General features: G+C 47.2%; 1 protein-coding gene across 1 annotated transcript in view; it reads left to right on the plus strand.

The window, feature by feature from the left end:
• The window catches only part of NOC3L (NOC3 like DNA replication regulator), a gene marked incomplete at its 3' end in the record, with an annotated part of 176,208 nt that overhangs the window by 120,059 nt on the left and 32,997 nt on the right, over positions 1 to 23,152 (plus strand). The window contains 2 exon segments of the mRNA XM_082268896.1: positions 1,418 to 1,599; positions 21,004 to 21,132. Of these exon segments, the coding sequence (XP_082125022.1) occupies positions 1,418 to 1,599; positions 21,004 to 21,132 (311 nt within the window).

Consider the following 23,152-nt stretch of genomic DNA (forward strand, 5'->3'; position numbering starts at 1 on the left):
TAAACGAGTATTTTACAACACTGGAAATTAAAAAGATTTTTACTGCTCTATATACTTACACAACTTTACATGCCTAAATGCATGTTTACACAAGGTCTTTACAGAACATTTTACTCAGAATCTTTCGGTCAAGATCAAGTATAAACATCAGTAAACTATTAAACCCATGTGCAACTTGCCTTACTGATGTTTATACTCAGGATCTTGTTTACAGAAAGATCCTGAGTTAAATGCTGTGCACAATGACCCTGAGTAAAGACGAGTAGAAATTCGTAAAGAGGTCTGTAGTCTCATTCAAGTAAAAATACTCTCTAGCACCCAGAGTGTTCGGTTTTGCATATCTAGTTGTTTCCTTGCATGTTGCTTCTCCCTGCTATTAAAAGTGATTTCCGGACAGATCCCCTGCTCATCAGAGCAGAGCAGGCAGGTGAGCCCTCTGTGTTCGTTCAGTTTATGCAGAGTGGACATGGACAGAGCCGGGAGTAAATAGACTCTACTGTATGTTTACACCCGACTGCCCACTGATCTGATCTGCCTAGACGGAAGGGGACAGATTTTTTTTTTTTTTATAAACCCCCAGATCAGACCACAAGTAGGTGGGTGTAAATGGACACAAGTTTTACACCTGCCAGTCCGTAGGGGGGAATGGACTTGTCTAATTAGGTCCATCTGAAAAACTGCTAGGTGGAACTGATCTAACCCTTCATGTGAGAGGGGTCTTCTGCTTTAAAAAAATCTGCCTTATTTTTTTTTTTTTTTTACATGGGGTGAACTCAGCAGGGGGATCTGTCTGCTGATCCGTGGGTGACAGGTCTGTGTCAGCATAGTTTATGCAGAGCGGACACGGACAGAGCCGACTCTGCTTCAGAGGCACCTTGGAGTGAACAGACTCTGTCTGTTTACACCCGACCTGCCCTCTGATCTGATCTGCCTAGACTGGGACAAGCAAAAATAACGAATGATGATTTTGGAATGTTGGGGGGGGGGGCTAAACAAAACTTACTTTAATATCTTGGATTCGGAAAAACTGTTACGTCTTTTGTTATAAATACTTAGCCCTGCAGGAATTGGTTTTAGCTTTGAATATAATTATTTGGGGCCTGGGGCTTTTGCCAGGATGGTTACTGTGTTCCAATTATACAGATCAGGGGCTCTGTATGTTATTGTATATCTACCACTGTGCTTTCCTCTACTTAAAGGGTTGTACTACCAATCATTTTGACTGATCATCATTCCGGAAGCAGTGCCTTTGTACTGGTTCCCCAATAATAAAATGCAGTGTGTGATTCTATGGTAAGCAGCTCAAGTGAATTGTCATGTTAATGTAATACCAAACCTCTATTTGTTGATGTTACACAACTATTGAATATATCTGAATTGTTTAATTTTTTTAACTGAGGGAGTCATTGATTTGCAGGTTCTACAAATGATGATACACTCATTGCTCTCCAATGTCTGGAACTGATGCTCACAAAGCGTAGGAAACAAGTTTCCCTTCAGAGAGCCTTGGCTTTTATAAAAAGACTTTCTTCTCTGGCGCTGCATGTACTGCCCAATTCTTCTATTGGCATCCTATCTACAAACAGGGGGCTCCTGCAAGTAAGTTAATGAACAATGTTAATAACCACCACCATTACCATCGTACATTTGAATAAGTGGGACTTTCTAAAGCTATTAAATAAAGAAAAAAAACAAAACACTCACTGAAGCTAGGACAGAAGATGTGAGTTTGTAAGAGTCACTATTTAGGGAGCTAAAATTACTTTGAATGAATCTGCAAGTATAGACCCTGAAAAATAATAATTCTCATGAACTCCCACCTAACAGTGAACCAATTCAGTCAAAACAGGTGCTGCAAATCGTCAAATGATCAGGTATGTGGTGTTGATTTCGGGGCCATAATTACATTTGTCAGACTTATTGTTTTTAAACTACAGTGCATCTGGAAAGTCTTCACAGCGCTTTACTTTTTCAATTTTCATTTTGTTATGTTACCTTATTCCAAAATGGATTAAATTAATTATTTTCCTCAAAGTTCTATAAACCATACCCAATAATGACAGCGTGAAAGAAGTTTGTTTGAAATCTTTGCAAATTTATAAAAATTAAATGAAAAAGTCATAAGTGTACATAAATATTTACAGCCTTTGCCACGACACTCAAAATTGAGCTCAGGTGCATCCTGTTTTCACTGATCATTGAGATGTTTCTACAACTTGATTGGAGTCCACCTATGGTAAATTCAGTTGATTGAACATGATTTGGAAAGATATACACCTGTCTATATAAAGGTCCCACAGTTAAAAGTGCATGGCAGAGCACAAACCAAGCCATGAAGTCCAAGGAATTGTCTGTAGACCTCTGAGACAGGATTGTATCGAGGCACAGATCTGGGGAAGGGTACAGATAAATTCCTAGAGCGGGCCACCTGAACAAACTGAGCGATCAGGGGAAAAGGGCTATAGTCAGGAAGGTGACTAAGAACCCAATGGTCACTCTGACCGAGCAACATCATTTCTCTGTGGAGAGAGGAGAACCTTCCAGAAGAACAACCATCTCTGCAGCACTCCACCAATCAGGGCTGTATGGTAGAGTTGCCAGACGGAAGCCACTCCTCAGTAAAAAGCACATGAAAGCCTGCCTGGGGTTTGCGAAAAAGGCCCCTGAAGGACTTTCAGATAATGACAATCAAAATTCTCTGGTCTGATGAAGATTGAACTTTGACCTGAATGACAAGTGTCATGTCTGAAGGAAAACAGCCGCTGCTCATCAGATGGCCAATACCATCCCTACAGTGAAGCATGGTGGTGGCAGCATCATGCTGTGTGGATGTTTTTCAAAGGCAGGAACTGGGCGTCTAGTCAGGATTGAGGGAAAGAGTACTTCAGCAGTGTACAGAGACATCTTTGATGAGAACCTGCTCCAGAGCGCTCTGAACCTCAGACTGGGGCGAAGGTTCATCTTCCAACAGGACAATGACCCTAAGCACACATCCAAGACCTGATTGAACATCTCTAGAGATATGAAATTGACTGTGCACAGTCTAATGGAGCTTGAGAGGTCCTGCAAAGAAGAATGGGAGAAACTGCAAAAAAATAGGTGTGCCCAAGCTTGTAGCATCATACTCAAAAATGACTTGAGGCTGTAATTGGTGCCGAAGGTGCCTCAACAAAGTATTGAGCAAAGGCTCTGAATATTTATGTATATGTGATTTTTTTTTTTAAATAAATTTGCAAAGGTTTCAAACAAACTTCTTTCAAGTTGTCATTATGAGGTATTGTTTGTAGAGTTTTGAGGAAAATCAATTTAAACCATTTTGGAATAAGGCTGTAACATAACAAAATATGGAAAAAGTGAAGCGCTGTGAATACTTTCTGGATGCACTGTATACAAGCATGTCGTTGACATGGCAGCCATAGGTGCTAAATTATATTACCCTGTAGCCCTAAATGCTTCACAACTCCCGCACTGTGCCAAAAGGGGTTACATTACAGCTGCTCAGTTGTGGGTGACTATTTTGTAGTTGTTGGGCCGGTGCCCCCCTCAGAGAGAGGGCAGAAATGCTTGCTTTTCCTTGGCATTTGCTAAGAGCTGTCATCTAAAAACAAACCTATGAAGATTGAAGCTGCCATCATTGTCTTGTCTTTAAAGGTGCATTCTGAGGGGCTGTTAACATTATACTGGTTCCAGTATACGGAGAGTCACTGACTCAGTACAAGTAGCTGCCTATCGGATATCCTGAAACCTGAAACCTTAATGCTGCATGCTTGTCCTAAGTCAGTGAAGTACAAAACGGTACATAAAGGATGGGGATGGCACCCTTAAGGTTTACACCATTAAAGACACAAGTCTGCAATGGCAGACCCCATATTTTTGACCAAGTGGGTTCCCTTTAATGTGTTTGTTGCAATAAGGGTAGTGGTTTCTGGTTTACTATATGCAAAAAAACGTATTTAAATAGTTACACCTGCAAAGTGTGATCTGTCAGGTCTGCTTTAATGCTGAGTTTTTTCTTAAAATGGGTTAGATGTTTGGACAGTTTACAAATTATCATTGTTTCCCAAGTACAACTAGAATAAAAAGTTTAACCACCTTACTAACACACCATTGTAAAAGAAATGGTTGGTAGGTAGTCTAGCTTTTCCGGAGTACCTTATCTAAATGTGTCCAGTTTGGGAGTTGGTCCTTCCGACTTCTTTGGGGCAGCAAGTGGGCTGGAGTTCAGTTTGTGTTAGTTGGGCTTGTTAGCAATTGTTGCTTTTGTCCATCCCTCATGCGAACTGATTTTGGATGTGCTGACAGTATCACTTTGTGTCCCTTAATAAATAAGAGATAAAATATCTTAATTATACAGCACAGGACTTATATTTATAGACATTTGGCTACCTTCAGGTGAATGGACACTGGCGAAAAAAAAAAAAAAAAATTCTCCAACCTCCAGTTTTTCATTGGCGTCCTTAGGTGATTGGGCTATTCCCCCTTTTGGATAAGTAATTTTTATCCATTTTTTTATTTTTTCTGATCGATCCCTCAAAATTGGACTATTGCCCTGAGCTATCTAGCAGTTTCTGTATTGGTACCCCTTGGTGGTAACTTCGGGACTGTACCTAGACCCTTCTGTGTAGAGCTGGCTTGTAATATTTGCTTTGAGCACTAGATCCTGAGTAAGGTTTTTACCTTGACGCAAAATACATTGTATGTAGTTAGCTGCAGGGTGCTATACAGGTCAATCGCCATGGTCCATTTCTATGGTTTCCAGATCCTGAAAAATCCTTTGGGGGTATTCCTACCATGATGGGCAAAGCCTGAACCTCCAGTAGACCCAGCATCATAGATAAGGTAAGACAGGGTTTCCCTGCATGTTGACACCTCTCACCCCGCAATCCCCAATGAAGACTTTTCTTCATGCAGTTGCTCACATAAATCCCCCAGTGTGAGACCTTAGGATCTCAACCTGCTGCTTTATGTACTTCAGAGACTACTGTTTGAACAGAGTACAAACATTCTAGTAAAAGACCTCCCATTATGTGCCTTTTTAAATTGCCATTATGACAGTTAGGTGGGTTTCCAGGTTAGCTGATTGTTCTTGTATTGAGTCATATTTTTTGTCTTTCAGAGAGAGAAGGTCGTGATTAGACCTAAATCCTCATTTCTCTATCGCTCATTGACAGACGTAGTCCTCGGTGATACAGCACCTTCGGGTTATGTCGCCTCCACAGGAGTAGGACTAGACAGGAAATAAAATGCTCTGGCCACACCCTAGGGGCAGTCCCCGAGGGTATATCCTCTCTCTCTCTGCCACAGCAAATCAGTTTTTTTCTGTCTAGTCAGGAGTAAGGACCTAGATACCTTGTTGGGATCTTCGGTCCTGGCAGGAATTTGTTCTTAGAAAAGATTTTTCTCTTCCTCCGACAGTCGCCGCCTCTTCATATTCGTCACATATGGGTATTAGACTTTGCTCCGAAGGAGTAGCTAGGCAACAGAATATGTTAACATTAAAGCTTTTAACATATCCCACCCTCAAGGGGTGGTCCCCTCAGTCAATACCCTCCTACTTCCTGCAACCATATCTCAGTTTCAATGTCTAGCTTGTCAGGAGTGGCTGGCTCTCTCTGTGCTGGGGCTTTGTGCCCCAGACTCTTTCTTCTTTTTTGATTTTTTGTTTGAGTTTTCTCTCTACCTTTACTTAGCTGTTCTTTTTGTCAGCGTTAGTTAGTTCTTCGGATGAAGAGGATCATGCGGGCTGGGTCTCGGGCTGATCCCCCTGGTCGCAGGTCGTGGGTCAGTGGCTTCCCAGCCTGCCATCGAGCGTTCAGCCAGGTAACGCTCCTGGCACAGTGAACGACCCATCCCTGTTCGGTGCAGGGATGATTGGTGAGGTGGCTACCTCACTGGACGCTGTGCGGTTTCTTAACCCTCATTCTGTGCGTCTTGTATGCGACTCTCCCTGCCTCATGTGCAGCGGCTTGTTCGCCTCTGCGGGTCCCCCACGCCATTGTGAGGTAAGTGTATCTATGTGGGGACCTGTCTGTCTGGGGGGGTGTCAGTCTGGGACTGTGTAACCTGCCTCTGTTCACACTGTTTGTCTCCCTATCACTCGGCTGCATGCTGTGGGCTGCAGGGGGGGGGGGGGGGGAGCTGTGTGACACTTTGTGTGTCAGCCTTGTCAGTGTGAGAAGCTGTGTGCTGTGGGGCATGTTTTGGGCATGTTTGGGCACTATACAGCGATCGCTGCGGCGATCTGACATGTTTTTTTATACATGGATGACATGTGTGCTTTACTGTACTGTGGAGCGGCGGTTTCGGCGCCAAACGGCGCCATTTTGCCTACACTCGCTCCGGCCGCATGTTCTACATGCATGGCGGCCATTTTCTTGTAGCCTCCCATAGGCTTTCATAGAGCGCCCTGGCAGCATCACTTCCTCTTCTCCAGGAACACCGATCGAGGCAGCAGCAGCGGCGAGGGTCTCCTCAGGTTATATCCTTCTTATCCATTGCCTGTGTCAGTTTTATTGTCCCTGTGGGGGTCTCATTGTGCTTGTGTGTGGTGCGGTGGGCTGCGCTCGCCGCGCTTGTTAAAGGGGCAGTTAACCCTTTATTATCCGGCATTTGTAATAGGGGCAATGGATTCTCAGGAGGGCAAATTTCCTACCGCCTTGGTGGAAAGCCAGGGGACCGCTGTTTCCCCCCCAGGGGGGGATTTAGCCACTATTGTGGCTGGCCTTGCTGCTCAGGTGCAGATGCTGGTGGCTGCTCAATCTACTAAAAGACCAGAGTTTCTCTTTCCTCTGATTCTGAGGGTGAAGGTGATGGGGCTGTTATGGCGGGGGCCTCCTTATCGGGGTCCCGCTCCTCCCTGGATCTAGTGGGGTCCGAGGTGGAGGCTGAAGTTGAAGGGGTTGATAATTCTCCCCCTGGCTCGCCTGAAGAGCTTGCAATCATGGATGAATTGATTGCTTCCATAAAACAAACGCTGCGTTTGCAGGATGAAGTGTGTCCCCCCGCTGCCTTGGCGGCTTATGGGACGCAGAGAAAATGCAGGACGCCGCAGGTTTTTCCCTGCAATGATGATTTTCAGCGCGCTGTTAAGGAACAATGGCGCAATCTGCGCAAACCTTTTGCTGTACCAAGTAGGTTCAGGCTGCGTTATCCTTTCTCGCCTTCCACTGATGAAAGGTGGTGTGTGCCACCCCCAGTGGATCACGCAATTGCGGTTTTAAACAAATCCACTGCGATTCCTGCAGAGGATTCCCCTGTGTTCCGTGATGCCACGGATAGGAGATTGGAGTCTCTTGCCCGTCATACTTATTCTGTTACGGGTTCTATGCTTAAGGTTCTGTTTGCCTCTCTCATGGCGGCCCAGGCGGTCGCAAGTTGGACGCAGATGCTTAGGCGCGTCCTAGTGGCCGATTCGGCCTCGCCGGCGACCCTGGATATGGTGGATCAAATCCACCAGGGTGTCATGTATCTGTGTGATGCGGACTTGGACCTAGTCCCGTTGGCTGCACGTGTGCACAGCGTGGCGGTGTTGTCTCGCCGCCTGGTTTGGTTGAAATGTTGGTCGGTGGACCAATCTTCACGTAAGACCTTAGCCAATCTGCCTTATGATGGGTCTCGCCTTTTTGGGGAGTCCTTGGATGTGTTGATTAAGGGGATCACCGGAGGTAAGAGCACTCTCTTGCCCCATTTCCCCAAGGCTAAGGGGGCTTCTGGGAAGAAGCATGCTAATTTTCGGCCCCCTCAGGGGTCCTTTCGTGCCTTTCGGTCGCACTACAAGGGCAAACCGTTCAAAGGTCAAGGCTCTCAGAAGAAGCCCTGGTCTGGTAAACAGAAGTCCGGTCAATCCGGATCCGCAGCCCATAACAGTGCGGCCTGAAGGGGCGCCCTCACCCAGTTTTGGGGTGGGGGGACGCTTGCTCGGTTTTCTTCAGCCCTGGTTGGCCCGCGTGCGGGACAGATGGGTTCAGGAGATCGTTCGATCTGGTTACAAGATCGAGTTTCTCTCTTGGCCGGAGAGCAGATTTTTTCCCTCAAATCTTCAACTGTCTCCAGAGCGTTTACGGGACCTGCACCTGGCGGTGCGGGACCTGAGGGCTCAGGGAGTGGTAGTTCCGGTGCCTCATCGGGACAGATTTCGGGGGTTTTATTCCAATCTGTTCACCGTGCCCAGAAAGGAGGGCAAGGTTCGTCCAATTCTGGACTTGAAGGCTCTGAACCGCTCTGTGCGGGTTCGCAAGTTCCGCATGGAATCCCTGCGGTCGGTGGTGGCTGCCCTGGTTCCGGGGGAATTCATGGCCTCCATCGATTTGAAGGATGCGTATCTTCACATCCCCATTTTCGAGGGTCACCAGAGGTACCTTCGATTTGCCATTGCGGAGGATCACTACCAGTTCGTGGCGTTGCCTTTTGGCCTCGCCTCGGCTCCGCGGGTCTTCACCAAGGTGCTTGCACCGGTTCTGGCATTATTGAGGGCCCAGGGCATTTCTGTCCTGGGGTATCTGGACGACATTCTGGTTCGGTCTGCGACCAGCCAGGGTCTGGAGATGGACCTGTCTGTCACGATGCAAACTCTGCAGGAGTTTGGTTGGACGATAAATTTTCCAGTCGACACTGAGTCCGTCGGTTCGCCTTCCCTACCTGGGAATGATTCTGGACTCGGTGCAGGCGAAGGTCTTCCTGCCGGAAGACAAACTCAGAACTCTTCAGGAGGAAGTCAGGTCCCTCAGGGACGTTCCGCTCTCGTCTCTGCGGACGTGCATGAGATGTCTGGGATTGATGGTCTCGGCCTTCGAGGCGATTCCCTTCGCCCAGTTTCACGCGCGGGGTCTCCAAGCGGAGATCCTGTCCATGTGGGACGGGCGACCTCAATCTCTGGATCTTCGAATCTCGTTGAGTCATCGCACCAGAAGAGACCTTCTGTGGTGGCTCCAGTCCCCGATGGTGTCCGGGGGCAAGTCGTTTCGTCCTATCTCGTGGACGGTGATCACCACGGATGCCAGCCTGTCGGGCTGGGGTGGTGTTCTGGGCGTTCTGTCCGCCCAGGGGACTTGGTCGGAGGGGGAGTCCTCCCTTCCGATCAACATTCTGGAATTGCGTGCGATAAATCTGTCTTCATCACTGGACGGACCGGCTGCAGGGCTGCCCGGTTCGGGTGCAGACGGACAATGCCACGGCGGTGGCCTACATCAACCACCAAGGGGGCACCAGGAGTGCCCGAGCGGCTCGAGAAGTGGCCAACATTCTGTCTTGGGCCGAGACTCATGTCCCGGCGATAACGGCGGTTCACATTCCGGGGGTGGAGAACTGGCAGGCGGACTATCTGAGTCGCCAGACCCTGGATCAGGGGGAATGGTCTCTCCACCTGGCTGTCTTCCAGATGTTGTGCGCGAAGTGGGGTCTTCCAGATGTGGACCTGTTCGCGTCTCGTCTCAACAACAAGGTGAGAAGGTTCGTGGCAAGGACGCGCGACCCTCAGGCAGACGCGTCGGACGCGTTAGTGGCCCCGTGGCATCAGTACAGGCTGATGTACGCGTTTCCACCGATTCAGTTGCTGTCCAGGTTCCTTCGCAGGTTACACTCGGAACGCAGCACGGTGATTCTTGTGGCACCGGACTGGCCTCGCCGGTCCTGGTACGCAGACCTCGTGAATCTGGCGGTCGACGCCCCGTGGCGTCTGCCTCTTCGAGACGATCTCCTGTCTCAAGGACCGATATACCATCCTGCTTTACAGTCGCTGGCTTTGACGGCCTGGCTGTTGAGACCGAGGTCCTGAAGGAGAAGGGTCTCTCCCCAGAGGTCGTTCATACCTTGATCAACGCGAGGAAGTCTTCCTCGGGGAAGGTTTATTACCGTACTTGGAAGGCCTATTTTGCCTGGTGTGAGTCCAGGGGGTTTTCACCCCGCACGTACTCGGTTTCCCGAGTGCTGTCCTTCCTTCAAATGGGTGTCGATCAGCGTTTGGCGCTGGCTACGATAAAGGGTCAGGTGCCTGCGCTGGCCGTTCTGTTTCAATGTCCCGTGGCTTCCAACTCCTTGGTTGGCACTTTTGTTCAGGGAGTGCGGCATCTGGTACCTCCTAGGAGGGATCCTCTGCCCCCTTGGGACTTGAATCTTGTTCTATCTGTGTTACAACGTGCTCCTTTTGAACAGATCAGGGAGATCTCGTTGTCTATGTTGTCCAAAAAGGTCGCCTTTTTGGTTGCGATCACTTCGGCTCGCAGAGTGTCGGAGCTGGCGGCTTTGTCCTGCAAGTCTCCGTATCTGGTTGTTCATTTGGATAAGGTGGTTTTGCGACCTAATCCTTCTTTTCTTCCGAAGCGAGTTTCGGAATTCCATCTTAATGAGGATATTGTCTTGCCTTCGCTGTGCGCGAAGCCTAAACATCCAAAGGAGGTGAGATTGCATTCTTTGGATGTTGTTCGGGCGATAAGGGTTTACCTTAAATCGACTGAGTCTTTTCGAAAGACGGACTCCTTGTTTGTTCTTCCAGAGGGTCCTCGGAAGGGCATGGCGGCGTCGGCCTCTACCATCGCCAAATGGATCAGGCAGACCATTGAACAGGCCTATGCTTTGCAGGGGAAGGTTCCCCCTGTGCCTGTGAAGGCGCACTCTACTAGATCTTTGAGTACGTCTTGGGCCTGTCGTCATGGGGCTTCTGTAGCCCAGGTGTGTAAGGCGGCGACCTGGTCGACCGTGCATACTTTCACAAAATTCTACAAAGTAGATGTTCAGGCATCGGCGGATGCTTCCTTTGGCCGCAAGGTTCTTAGTGCGGCAGTTCCCTAGGGTCCCTTGTTGGGGACCTCTGGCTGTTGGGATAAGTTTTTTATCCCCTGGTTATTTGTCTTTTCCTGGGTTGTTGCTCCTGTTGAGCACTTGTTTTTCCTGTAGCCCAGCTGGTTTCCTTCCTTTGGTAAGGTTCCTTTCTTTGATGCGGAGACTGCGTTGCCTTTCGGCGCGGATGCGTTTCCCACCCCTCATGTTTGCACTGCTTTGGGACGTCCCCATATGTGACGAATATGAAGAGGCGGCGACTGTCGGAGGATGTAAGAGAAAACGGAATTTTTGTAAAATCTTACCTGTAAAATTCCTTTCTCTGAGTCCTCCGACAGTCGCCGCCCCCGCCCCTCTTTTGGGGTTTGGTTGTATACTCTACTGCTATCCCACTGAAACTGAGATATGGTTGCAGGAAGTAGGAGGGTATTGACTGAGGGGACCACCCCTTGAGGGTGGGATATGTTAAAAGCTTTAATGTTAACATATTCTGTTGCCTAGCTACTCCTTCGGAGCAAAGTCTAATACCCCATATGTGACGAATATGAAGAGGCGGCGACTGTCGGAGGACTCAGAGAAAGGAATTTTACAAAAATTCCGTTTTTTAGACAGCTTTTTTTCTCCAGTGTTCCTGTGAGATCTTCAAGCAAGAAAGCTGAACTGGGCGACGGGCGGGATGTTGAGATCCAGTGGTCACCCCAGTTCAGCCTACGAGCGCGTGCAGGCCATAGCTCCGCGCTGGGTCGGCCACGACATAGTCCCACTGGAGGGGACTGACCCTGCGAGTTAAACGTCTCGCTGAAACGCCAAGGACCATGAGTCACGGCGTCCGTATTGGTCGACAGCCCTCCAACTTCGGTGGAGAGGGGTACTGTCAGGAGTTGGCGCCCGCCTGGTTCCGGTATGGTGAGTAGTATGTTCCCCTTTTCCCCCTGACGGGTCTTGTGGTGAACGCGGGCCCCTCTCTGTAATGGTAAGGATGGGTTCCCCTCTATCCTATAACATAGCACAGATCCCCCTAAATTGAGTGTGATTTGTGTGTACAAAAAGCCAGCAGGCTTGGTTTGGGAGCTGACAATCTAATTACAAAGTATGTTTAAATGATTGTAATATGTGGCAGCACTGGAATCTTACTGTGTTACTAGAAGTATCCTACCTGTCAGAAGCCACAGGACAGGTATGCGGCTTGCCAGGTCATTCCTCTAGCTGAAGCAGGTCTCCCGATGGCCATGCGGTTCCGCCAGGATTCGGTACCGACGGTCAAGCTGATCTCCATGAGAGAGAGATTTTGCGATGCCTAGTTACTCTGCAGGACGCCGCTATGCTGTAACAGACCGCCGTAGATCGCACGAAGGCCACCATTTTGGCGTAGCCTCGTGTCTGCAGCATGGGGGCGGCCATGTTTGAGGTGACTCAAACACCTCGTGGAGCTAGGGGAGGCGCCGGAAGGTGTGCAGAGGGGCGGAGCCACCTCCTTTCTTCCCGGGCAGCCAGCCAAAAGACTTCCTGTTTGTGGACACAGCGCTGTAACCTGTTGCAGTGAACTCTGAGCATCAAGTGGTGAGCCTGGGGGTCTATCTCTCTCTCGATCGATAGGGATCCCTAGCAGGTAACACTGAGGGGCTTTTGTGGCGCTGGGGGTCTGGAAAAAAAAAGTTTTTTTTTGTTTGGATTGAATTTTCCGGGTAGTTACTGGAATAATCATGGACCCTGCCATACAAGTACCCCCACCTGTTTCCCTCGAGGGGGCCACGGGACCCGCCGGTGCACAGAGTATGGATGCATTTACAGCAGTTTTGGAGTCTATGGTGGCTCGGGTGGAGGCGGCCTGTCAGGGACGGGGGTCAAGAAAGCGACCCCCGCCTACCCCTGTATCATCTGACACCTCTGACTCAGATTCAGAGATGGTCACTGCAGCTGCAGGTCCCTCTGCAAGGGCTGTTATCTCAGGTAAAGCTCCCTCAGACAGTGAGGAGGACGTTCATTCTTCCGCCATAATTCAGGAAGAAGCATTGGTGGATGCACTAGTTGTGGCGGTGCGGGAAACCTTAAGACTTGAGGTTTTACCGGCAGAGGCAACTGAAACAGAGATTCCCTTTGGTACTAACAAGCCCATCAAAACGGTGAAGGTTTTTCCTGTACCCAAGTGTTTTGGTAATAAAATTAAAGGAGAATGGGAGCATTCTAAGCGTACCTTTTACTATTTCCAAGCGTATTACTAGACGCTATCCGTTTGAGGAATCCCTCATTAAGAAATGGATGGTACCACCAGTGGTGGATCCACCTATTTCCAGGCTGAATAAAGCCACGGTTATCCCAGTGGAGGACACTTCGTCCTTTAAGGATCCGGTGGATCGAAAGATGGAAGCGGAGTCCCGCACTATCTTCTCCCTGATAGGGTCAGCATTTAGACCAGTAATTGTTATTGGTCTAGTTTCCCAGACACTAACGGAATGAGTGAGATTGGTACGCCAAGACCTTAGGGGAAAAGATATTCCCCAGGGAACATCTGATTTGATGGAACAGATTATACAAGGGCTACAGTTTGTCTGTGACGCAGCCTTGGATGCTACCCCCCTATTAGGGCATGCATCTATGTCAGCGGTAATCCTCAGACGTGTGCTGTGGTTAAAATGCTGGTCAGCTGACCTAGGTTCCAAAAAGACCTTGACGAATCTCCCTTTTCAGGGGAATCGCCTATTTGGGGCCACCCTAGATGAAATCATTAAGGATGCCACTGGGGCCAAGAGCACTTTCTTGCCACAGGCTGCTAAAGCTAAGGGACCTCGCAACAAGCGAGGACCTTTCTTTACCGCCCATAAAGGGTTCGCACGCCCGGCTGGAACAAGCGGGAAAGGCAAGACTCCTCCAGGAGGGTTCAAGAAAGGCTGGTCGGACAAACAGAGGACCGACTCAGCCAAACCCGAAGCAAAGGATTACACAGCCTGAAGGTGCGCCCCCACCCGGGTTGAGGGTGGGGGGACGTTTTAACCGGTATTCAGGACATTAGATCGAGCATCGACTACTACTACCGGTGCGATTCTTCCCTTCCAACATTTAAGTACTACAGGGAGCGGTAGTCACCGTTCCCTGAACAGATCTTTTTCTTTACCTTTTCCTAAGATTAGTCTCAATTCCCCACAGGAATCGGATCTGGTTGACCAGACAGACCAAGAAGCCTCTAGCCGGGTGACTTCGGTCCCTGAGATTCAACCAGGAGAGATCACCGTTCCTGATAGGAATCAGGTGTCGGATAAATGTGTGGGAACAGAAAACGACCAGACTTTCTCGGATGGTCGGGGCCAGATAGCTCTAGGGACGCCTGGTTCAAATCCCGTCAGTGCCAGTGGTCCTAGAAATTCTAGGCTGGCCTCGTCAAGCCGGCCTGGCCGACTTGGACTTGCTAGTCGCGGACGTTCCGTGGGAACTGCGTCTCAGGGAGTATCTGCGGTCTCGAGGACCAATCTACCATTGTGCTTTACAGTCGCTGGTTTTAATGGCCTGGCCATTGAGACCCAAGTACTGAAGGACAGAGGGTTGTCAGCTTCAGTCATTCCTACCCTTATTAAAGCAAAGAAAGCGACTTCCAGCAGAGTCTATTATCACACATGGAAGACTTATATCGCGTGGTGCGAATCTTTAGGATTTCCTCCACGTACCTATTTGGTGACTCGAATATTGGCCTTTTTGCAAAAAGGGGTTGAGCAGAAACTAGCCTTGAGCACCATCAAGGGTCAAGTTTCAGCATTAGCAATCTTCTTTCAGAAACCTTTAGCTACCAAGTCCTTGGTGCGGAATTTCATCCAGGGGGTGCGGCACCTGGCTCCACCAGTCCGCGCGCCCTTACCGCCCTGGGATCTTAATTTGGTTTTGTCGGTTCTACAGAAACCTCCTTTTGAAAACATCAGGGAGATTCCCTTGCTTACTTTATCCCAGAAGGTGGCCTTCTTGGTGGCTATCACTTCTGCATGCAGGGTGTCAGAACTGGCTGCTTTATCATGCCAGTCCCCATACTTGGTGATTCATAGGGATAAGGTAGTACTTCATCCTAAGCCATCCTTTCTTCCAAAGGTGGTTTCAGATTTTCATCTGAATGAAGATATTGTACTACCTTCCTTGTGTCCTCAGCCCAATCATCATCGGGAACATGCGTTGCATTCCTTGGATGTGGTTCGGGCAATCAGGGTATACCTGAAGGCTACGGAATCGTTCCGTAAGACGGATTCACTTTTTGTGATCACGGATGGCCCCAGAAAGGGGTTGCCTGCATCTGCCGCAACTATTGCCAAATGGATTAGACAGACGGTGGTACAGGCTTATTCTATTAAGGGTCGGAGTCCTCCGTTCCCTGTTAGGGCGCACTCCACTCTCGCGCGCTAAGTACTTCCTGGGCCTTTCGCCATCAGGCGTCAGTGGTCCAGGTATGTAAGGCGGCCACCTGGTCGTCGGTACATACCTTTACAAAATTTTATAAAATTGATGTGATGGCATCGGCGGATGCCTCATTTGGCCGCAAGGTTTTGCAGGCCGCAATTTGAGGAGACCGGTGGTCTACCTCGAGGGTTTTTTTCTGTTTGAAAATTTTTTTGTTGAGTCTCATCATTAAGGATGAGCATTGTAAACTTCTAGTTGGCACCGGTTGGGCCTTCTAGATTTGGATTTGATTTCCATTTTCCCACCCCTCATTTGTGATACTGCTCTGGGACGTCCCGAAGGTGCTGTATCACCGAGGACTACGTCTGTCAATGAGCGATAGAGAAAAATGGATTTTTGTAAAATCTTACCGTAAAATCCTTTTCTCTTAGCTCATTGACCGACGTAGTACCCGCCCCTCTGTTTTTGAGTTTGGTTGGGTTAAATTCTCTAAACACTGCTTTTGTGACATAACTGATTTGCTGTGGCAGAGAGAGAGAGGATATACCCTCGGGGACTGCCCCTAGGGTGTGGCCAGAGCATTTTATTTCCTGTCTAGTCCTACTCCTGTGGAGGCAACATAACCCGAAGGTGCTGTATCACCGAGGACTACGTCTGTCAATGAGCTAAGAGAAAAGGATTTTACGGTAAGATTTTACAAAAATCCATTTTTTTACCTAAGGTGGTCTCTTCTTTCCCCTTGAGTATATTGTCCTTCCTTCCCTGTGTCCTGCTCCAAAACCTAACAAGGGAATTTGCTCTGCCCTGCATGGATGTAGTCGGCTGTTGGGGTCTACCTAGCAGCCAAGGATTCTGTTGGAAAAGAGTTTTTCTTGCTTCCAGAACCTACTTCCTTAAAGAGGAACTTCAGTCTTTTTGCTGTAGTACGGTCATTATGATGCCTACGCAAGGTTCTACTTGGCTGTAGGGCACCTATGTGCTGAAGTGCTTTGCCCAGCTGTTGGGTCTTGGAAGAGTGCTTCAGCACGTCCGCGCAGAATATTTCTCACACAGGGAACTCCGAAGAGGGTCAGGGAGGGCTCGGTAGCCATTCTTGCCTAGGCAAGAAATTCAGAAGTGCTGCTTTGCAACACAATAGATGTTTTAATAAATAAAATAAAATTACAATTTAATGAGAGGCAGGTTATGAGGACATTAGGTTTAGGGTGAATGTCCATGTTAAGGAAAGGGCTCTTCCAATCAAAGCTCGTTCCACCATTGCTTTGGTGTCTCTTAGGCTTTTCAGCATCAAACAACTGTGTTCTAGAAGGCCTCCACCTAGTCCTCTGTTAACACGTTCTACCAGGTGGATAGGCAGGCTTCTGCTGATGCTAGCTTCACCTGCAAAGCGCTTCAGACTTGTATTTTTGGGTTCTTTATTTCTTGTTGTTTTGTGGTCCCTTTGACAGTTCTGTTTGCTATGTTGTTTATTGCCTGTGGTCTATGTAAAAAGTATTGAACTTTACAATTAGGATAATAGGAATTGTGACTGACCTGTACATTTCTGATCTTGGAGTACAGTACAGGACACAGGCTCCTCCCCTGTGTCTCAATCAATCATTATTGCTTGCTAAAAAAATTGGAGTCTTATGGAGTGGTCAGGGTATTTGAGTGTCCTTTAGCAATAGCCATAGCAAGTTTTTTGCCAGGCTCCAGTCACCTGAAGGTAGCCTTCATGTAATCCATGGTCTTTGAATACATTTTCTGTATCATACTGTAGTCCAAGATGAGGAATTTACAAATAAGTCAGAATTATTATTTTTTGGTACTAATCGTAAAATCCATTTCTTGGAGTTTACTGAGGTACATTGGTCCCACCCCTGTGTATTATTTTCTATGCTCTTAGTACTGCTTAAGCATGCTTAGTAGAGGGGTTATCCTGGGCTGGCCTACAGATATTTGTTTGCAAGTGTCCAATCCTCCTGTAGGAGGCAGTGAATCCGAAATTATAGGACTTCCTGTGTCTCTCATTGGACTCCAAGAAAAGGATTTCTCAGTAAATACAATGTTCAATTATTCTATTTATTTCCTCCTGTTCTAGCAACTCTAGGGCAAGGAAAACCTGGCATTGGAAAGGTGTTACTAGAGATGTTGGGGTGGGTGTTGGCTAGTGTTGCTTTTAGCTTCAAGGCATAACTCTGGGGAGGGGCGGGCAACCTATGGCAGTAGAATTGTGTGCCTAATTTTTGAAGCTGCCTGCCTGTCACATCTTGGCCCTGGAGACTTGGTGAAAGGCCAATGAGGACTGAAGGGGAATTGGAATGAGTCTTGCACTATATGTGGCATCCCAACAAAATCCAGTTGGGTATCTCTTGCAGCATCCCTCTAGCTGCCAAAACTTTGAACCAGTTTGCATTGCCTTCTCTGCCCATGCTTGCTTGACCTGGGCATAGATGGTAATGCATAGGTTTAAAAGTATTGGAAGAAAAAACTCTATTGTACCTTGGGTGTACTTTATCCATTTTAATGAAATGTTTTAGGTTGTTGGAATCTGCTGTTTTATAAATAAATAAATACAAATAAAAAAATATTGGAAGAAAAAAAATCTTGGGACAAATCTGTAAAACTTTTTTCGCTTTCATTCATTGACGGACACAGCTCCTGATCTTCATAACCATTGGGTTATACTGCCCCTACAGGAGTAGGACACTAGGCAGAAAAAAAACCTGGCTATGCCTTTGGGCAATCCCAGGGGGTATACTCCCTCTCTCTGCTATAGTCAGGAGTAAGGACCTAGTTCCTTGCTGGGATCTCTGGTCCTGGCAATTTTTTTCTTTTTAGATAGAGCTTTTTTCTCCTGATTTTTTTTTTTCTTTCCTGTGAGATCTACAATCAATTGCCGTACTGGGCAAATGGGATGGGTAATCTAGATCCAGTGGTTGCCCCAGTCTGACCAGCTCGCACGCGCAGACCTCAGCTCCGTGCTAGGTCGGCCGTGACATAGCCTCACTGGACGGTGGCTGGCCTGCGAGTTAAACACCACACGAGGTCGCATACGACTGGGTCTCGGCCCAAGTCGCAGTATTCCTCCTGGCCGACAACCCCGCATTTCGATGGTGAGGAGTTCTGTCGGGAGCGGTGCCCGTCTGGTTCCTAGTATGATGATTTGAGGACTTTATATGGTTATTACTGCTCAATCTGTCTAATTGTAAATCTTCTCTGGATTCTTTTATCGTTGGACCTTGATGCTAAGGGGTTCTACATAGCTGAGATCTTGAAATTCCCAGATGCCTTCTATTCCACCTGCATGGAAGAAACATTAATTTTTTTGATTTACTTTTCCCCCCTATTCAGACAGTGGTGATAAAGCAGTTTCTTCAGTGACAGTTGTTGTGTACAACCCCAATTCCAAATAAAGTTGGGACGCTGTGTAAAATTTACATAAAACCAGAATGCAATGATTTGGACATCTCATAAATCTGTATTCACAATAGAAAATATATTAAATGTTTGAACAAAAAATGTACCCTTTTAAGAAAAAAAATAAGCTAATTTTGAAATTAATGGCCGCAACGTGCGTCAAAGTTGGAAAAGAAACAAAAAACTGGCAAAGTGCTACTAACAAGGAAGAACATTTTACAACTACCGTATATACTCGAGTATAAGCCGACCCGAATATAAGCCGAGACCCCTACTTTTGCCACAAAAAAGTGGGAAAACTTATTGACTCGAGTATAAGCCTAGGGTGGGAAATGCTGCAGCTACTGGACCACCACGAGACACAAAACAGGGGCTGCGTGCATGGTACAGGAGATGGCGCAGGTCATAGTACAGGCATTGCACAGGTCATGGTAAGGGCATGGCACAGGTCATGGTACAGGCATGGCACAGGTCATGGTAAGGGCATGGCACAGGTCAGGGCACAGGTGAAGGTATAGGCATGGCACAGGTCATGGTAAGGGCATGGCACAGGTCAGGGCACAGGTGATGGTACAGGCATGGCACAGGTGAAGGTATAGGCATGGCACAGGTCATGGTACATGCATGTTACAGGTCATGGTACAGGCATGGCAAAGGTGACGGTACAGGCATGGCACAGGTCATGGTACAGGCATGGTATAGGCATAGTACAGGTGATGGTATAGGCATGGCACAGTCTGTACAGGCATGGCACAGTCTGTACAGGCATGGCACAGTCTGTACAGGCATGGCACAGTATGTATAGGCATGGCACAGTATGTACAGGCATGGCACAGTATGTATAGGCATGGCACAGTATGTATAGGCATGGCACAGTATGTACAGGCATGGCACAGTAGGTACAGGCATGGCACAGTAGGTACAGGCATGGCACAGTAGGTATAGACATGGCACAGTAATTACAGGCATGGCACAGGAGATGCAGTGCTGCGGGCATGGTACAGGAGAATGTCCTGTACCATGCCCGCAGCACTGCATGAGGAAATGCAGGGGCTGCGGAGGCATCTCACTTACCTGTCGGTGAGGCGCCGTCTTCGATTTAAAAATTGCGCCACCCGGCGCCGCCATACGTCACCGCAAATGCGCCACCGATGCTCGGGAAAAGCCGAACACGTTCGGCTATTTCCGGGCATGCGGCACATGCGCAGTGACACGTCGGCGCCGAGCGGCGCCATTTTTAAAAAGACACTCCAGTCAGTGACTCGAGTATAAGCCGAGGGGTGCATTTTCAGCATGAAAAAACATGCTGAAAAACTCGGCTTATACTCGAGTATATACGGTAATTAGGGTGATTGGCAACAGGTCAGTAACATGATTTGGTATAAAAAGGGCATCTTGGAGAGTCATTGAGTCTCGGAAGTAATTATGGGCAGAGGTTCACCAATCTGTGAAAAGCTACATCTGAAAATTGTCAAGCTATTTCAGAATAATGATCCTCAACGTAAAATTGCAAATACTATAAAGGCCCAATATCTACAGTCCATAATATCAAACGATTGTGTGATGGACATCACTGCATGGATTTAGGAATACTTCCAAAAATCAGTGTGTGAGCACAGTTCGTCATGCCATCCAAAAATGCAAGGTGTAAACTAGCTCTATCATGCAAAGAATAAGCCATATCTGAACATGATCCAGAAACACTACGGTCTTCTCTGGACCTAAGCTCATTTAAATTGATCTTTTGCAAAGTGGAAAACTTTTCTGTAGTCTGTATCGACATTCTTTTTGTCAACCATGGGCACTGCGTCCTCAGGACTAAGAAGGAAAGGGACCTTCCGGCTTGTTAGCACTCAAAAGCCTACATCTCTGATTGCATTGGAGTGCGTTAGTGCGTATGGAATGGGCAGCTTGCACATCAAATGCTAAAAGCATATATCCAGGTTTTAGAGCAGCATACGCTCAGGCAAGAATGGGACGACATTCCTCTACTAAAAAAATCCATCAGCTCGTTTCGGTTCCCAGAAGTTTACATAGTGTTGTTAAGAGGGGATGCTTCGCCATGGTACACATGTCCCTGTCCCAAATGTTTTGGAATTGGGGTTGTAATTTTCCAGCTTTTTGTTGTCCTTTCCCAACTTTTAAGACGTGTTGCTGCCATCAATTTCAAAATGACCTTATTTTTTTCTTAAAATGGTATATTTTCTCAGTTTAAACATTTGAGCGCTTTTTTTTCTATTGTGAACAAAATGTGTTTGAGATTTGTAAATGATTGCATTCTGTGTTTTTGTAGATTTTATATCACGTCCCATCTTTTTTTTTTTTTCCTTAAATTGGGGTTGTAGTCTCCAGGAGTGTACAGTTTGTCACATTGCTGTGTGTTTCTATGTGCAGATTATATCTATATTGCTTTATTTATTGTGTGCTTATTTTGATGATGTTTATTTGTAAATTCAGACATTCCCAAAGACTGACATTCTGTTAGACAATGAATCTCAAGGAAGTGGACTTTATCTACCAGAGCTCGATGAGCCAGAATATTGCAATGCACAGAATACGGCAATGTGGGAGCTACACTACTTACAGGTAATTCAGTAAATTCCAATCTGGCCAATAACTCTGGCATGCGAAAGATGTATGTATTATTGAGCTATCAGTATCGCCATCCTTACAGCTGGCCTTTACAGAAATATGGAGGCTGCCATTGCTGGACTTTTCATCTGAACATATGATTTGATTGCTGACCCTTTTACATCATTACCCTTGAGCCACTGTCCTGGAACAGTAATGCAAATTAAGATTTCTGAGTGTTCTGTTTTCCTGATCTGCATTTCGGCACCTGGTCAGAGGGTTAGCATAACAGGCAATGAACAAGCATTTTCAGGAATTGCCAAAAAAAAAAAAAACTGCATGGTGCATTCTGAGAGCATTTAACTTTGTACACAACCAGTATCTACTGTTTAACCACTTCTGGACTGGAAGGATTTTCCCCCTTAATGACCAGGCCATTTTTGCGATTCGGCACTGCATTACCTTAACAGACAATTGCGCGACGCTGTACCTAAATAAAATTGATCTCCTTTTTTTCCCACAAATAGCGATTTCTTTTCTTTTTCTTTTGATCACCTGTGCAGTTTTTATTTTTTGCGCTATAAGCAAAAAAGAGCGACAATTCTGAAAAATATATAAATATATTTCTCCCTATCATTCATCGACAGACGCAGATCCATCTTCATTACTAATAGGGTTATGCTCCTCCCATCAGGAATAGGCACTAGGCAGGCAAAAAGCTTAAACAAACCTATGGGGGCTGTCCCTGCAGGCATAACCCCTCACATTCTGCTATCATTAATCAGTTTGTTCTGCCTAGTGTTAGGAATAGGACCTAGCCCTGCTGGGACTTTGACTTTAGTCCTAGCTGTAACAGGGAAAGTTTGTGATTTTTTTTTTTTTTTTTTTTTTTTTTTTTACTAATTAGTTCCTTAGGACCAAGATCCAGAGGAACTACAAGCAACATCCAGCTATGGTTTTTGCACTGGATAATCTAGATCCTTAAGGTCTCCCAGCCTGGCCATCGAGCGTGAGCAGGTTATAGTCCAGAACTAGGCCTCGCCACGACAGTGTCCCGATGGATGGGGACGAGCCTGCGAGTGGACAGTCTCGCTGGGATGCACACGACCTGGTCGTGGGCCCCTCCCTGGAATGGTCGGACCTTAGGGGCTCCCTCGGTTCCCTGGCACCTTGGACATATCTGGATACCCCTTGGCATTCTCCTACCCCCAGCAGGTTTTCACCTTGGGGGGGCGGTAATAATGTGGTTATAACGCCTTTTTCAGGGGGGTGGATTGTCCCGTGTGGGTCCTTGGTTAGGGAATTTTAGATGCCTATTGTTTTGGGACCCCTTTAGGGTGTCCTATTAAGATTGCATGGACAGCCATTTTCTATTATTCCCCAGTCAGAATGTAGGAGTGGCCATTTTCTTGAAGTCCATGGGCTGGGTAGGCATGCAGCATGGTGTTATACAGATAGAGACTGATTTCTCTTCCTCTTCCTGTGCAGTTAGTTTGTTTCTTTTTTGCACATCGTGCTGGCAGCTCCCCTCTGGTCTGGTAACATTTTTTTCTGGGGTTCCTTTGGGTTTCTGTTTCTGCTCTGCTATTATATATATTATCAGGATTTGAGAGCCCACACTGTGATGGTGGGACTGCGGTTTTCGCGGTCTTAAAGGGACATACACGCAAAAATTTTATTGCAGTGACATGAAATCCCAGGACAGAATTTCACCTGCAAATTATCAATTTGTGGAATTACCCTTTGGTCTCCCCTCCGCTCCCAGAGTGTTTACCAAGGTTCTAGCCCCGATATTGGCATTTTTACGCCAGTGGGGGATTGAGGTACTAGGGTACCTTGACGATCTCCTGTTGAGAGCGGACTCACTCAGCCTTGTTGGGGGATTTGGCAATCACTGTCTGGACTCTACAAGAGTTTGGTTGGAACATCAATTTCAAGAAATCCGCACTGACTCCTGTCTTGAGACTGCAGTTTCTAGACTTGACTCTGGATTCAGCCTTGGCAAAGGTTTTTCTCCCTCCAGACAAGCTACAAA

This window comes from Pelophylax lessonae (genome assembly GCF_965119305.1).
Source record: "Pelophylax lessonae genome assembly, chromosome: 9".
NCBI classification, from domain to species: domain Eukaryota; kingdom Metazoa; phylum Chordata; class Amphibia; order Anura; family Ranidae; genus Pelophylax; species Pelophylax lessonae.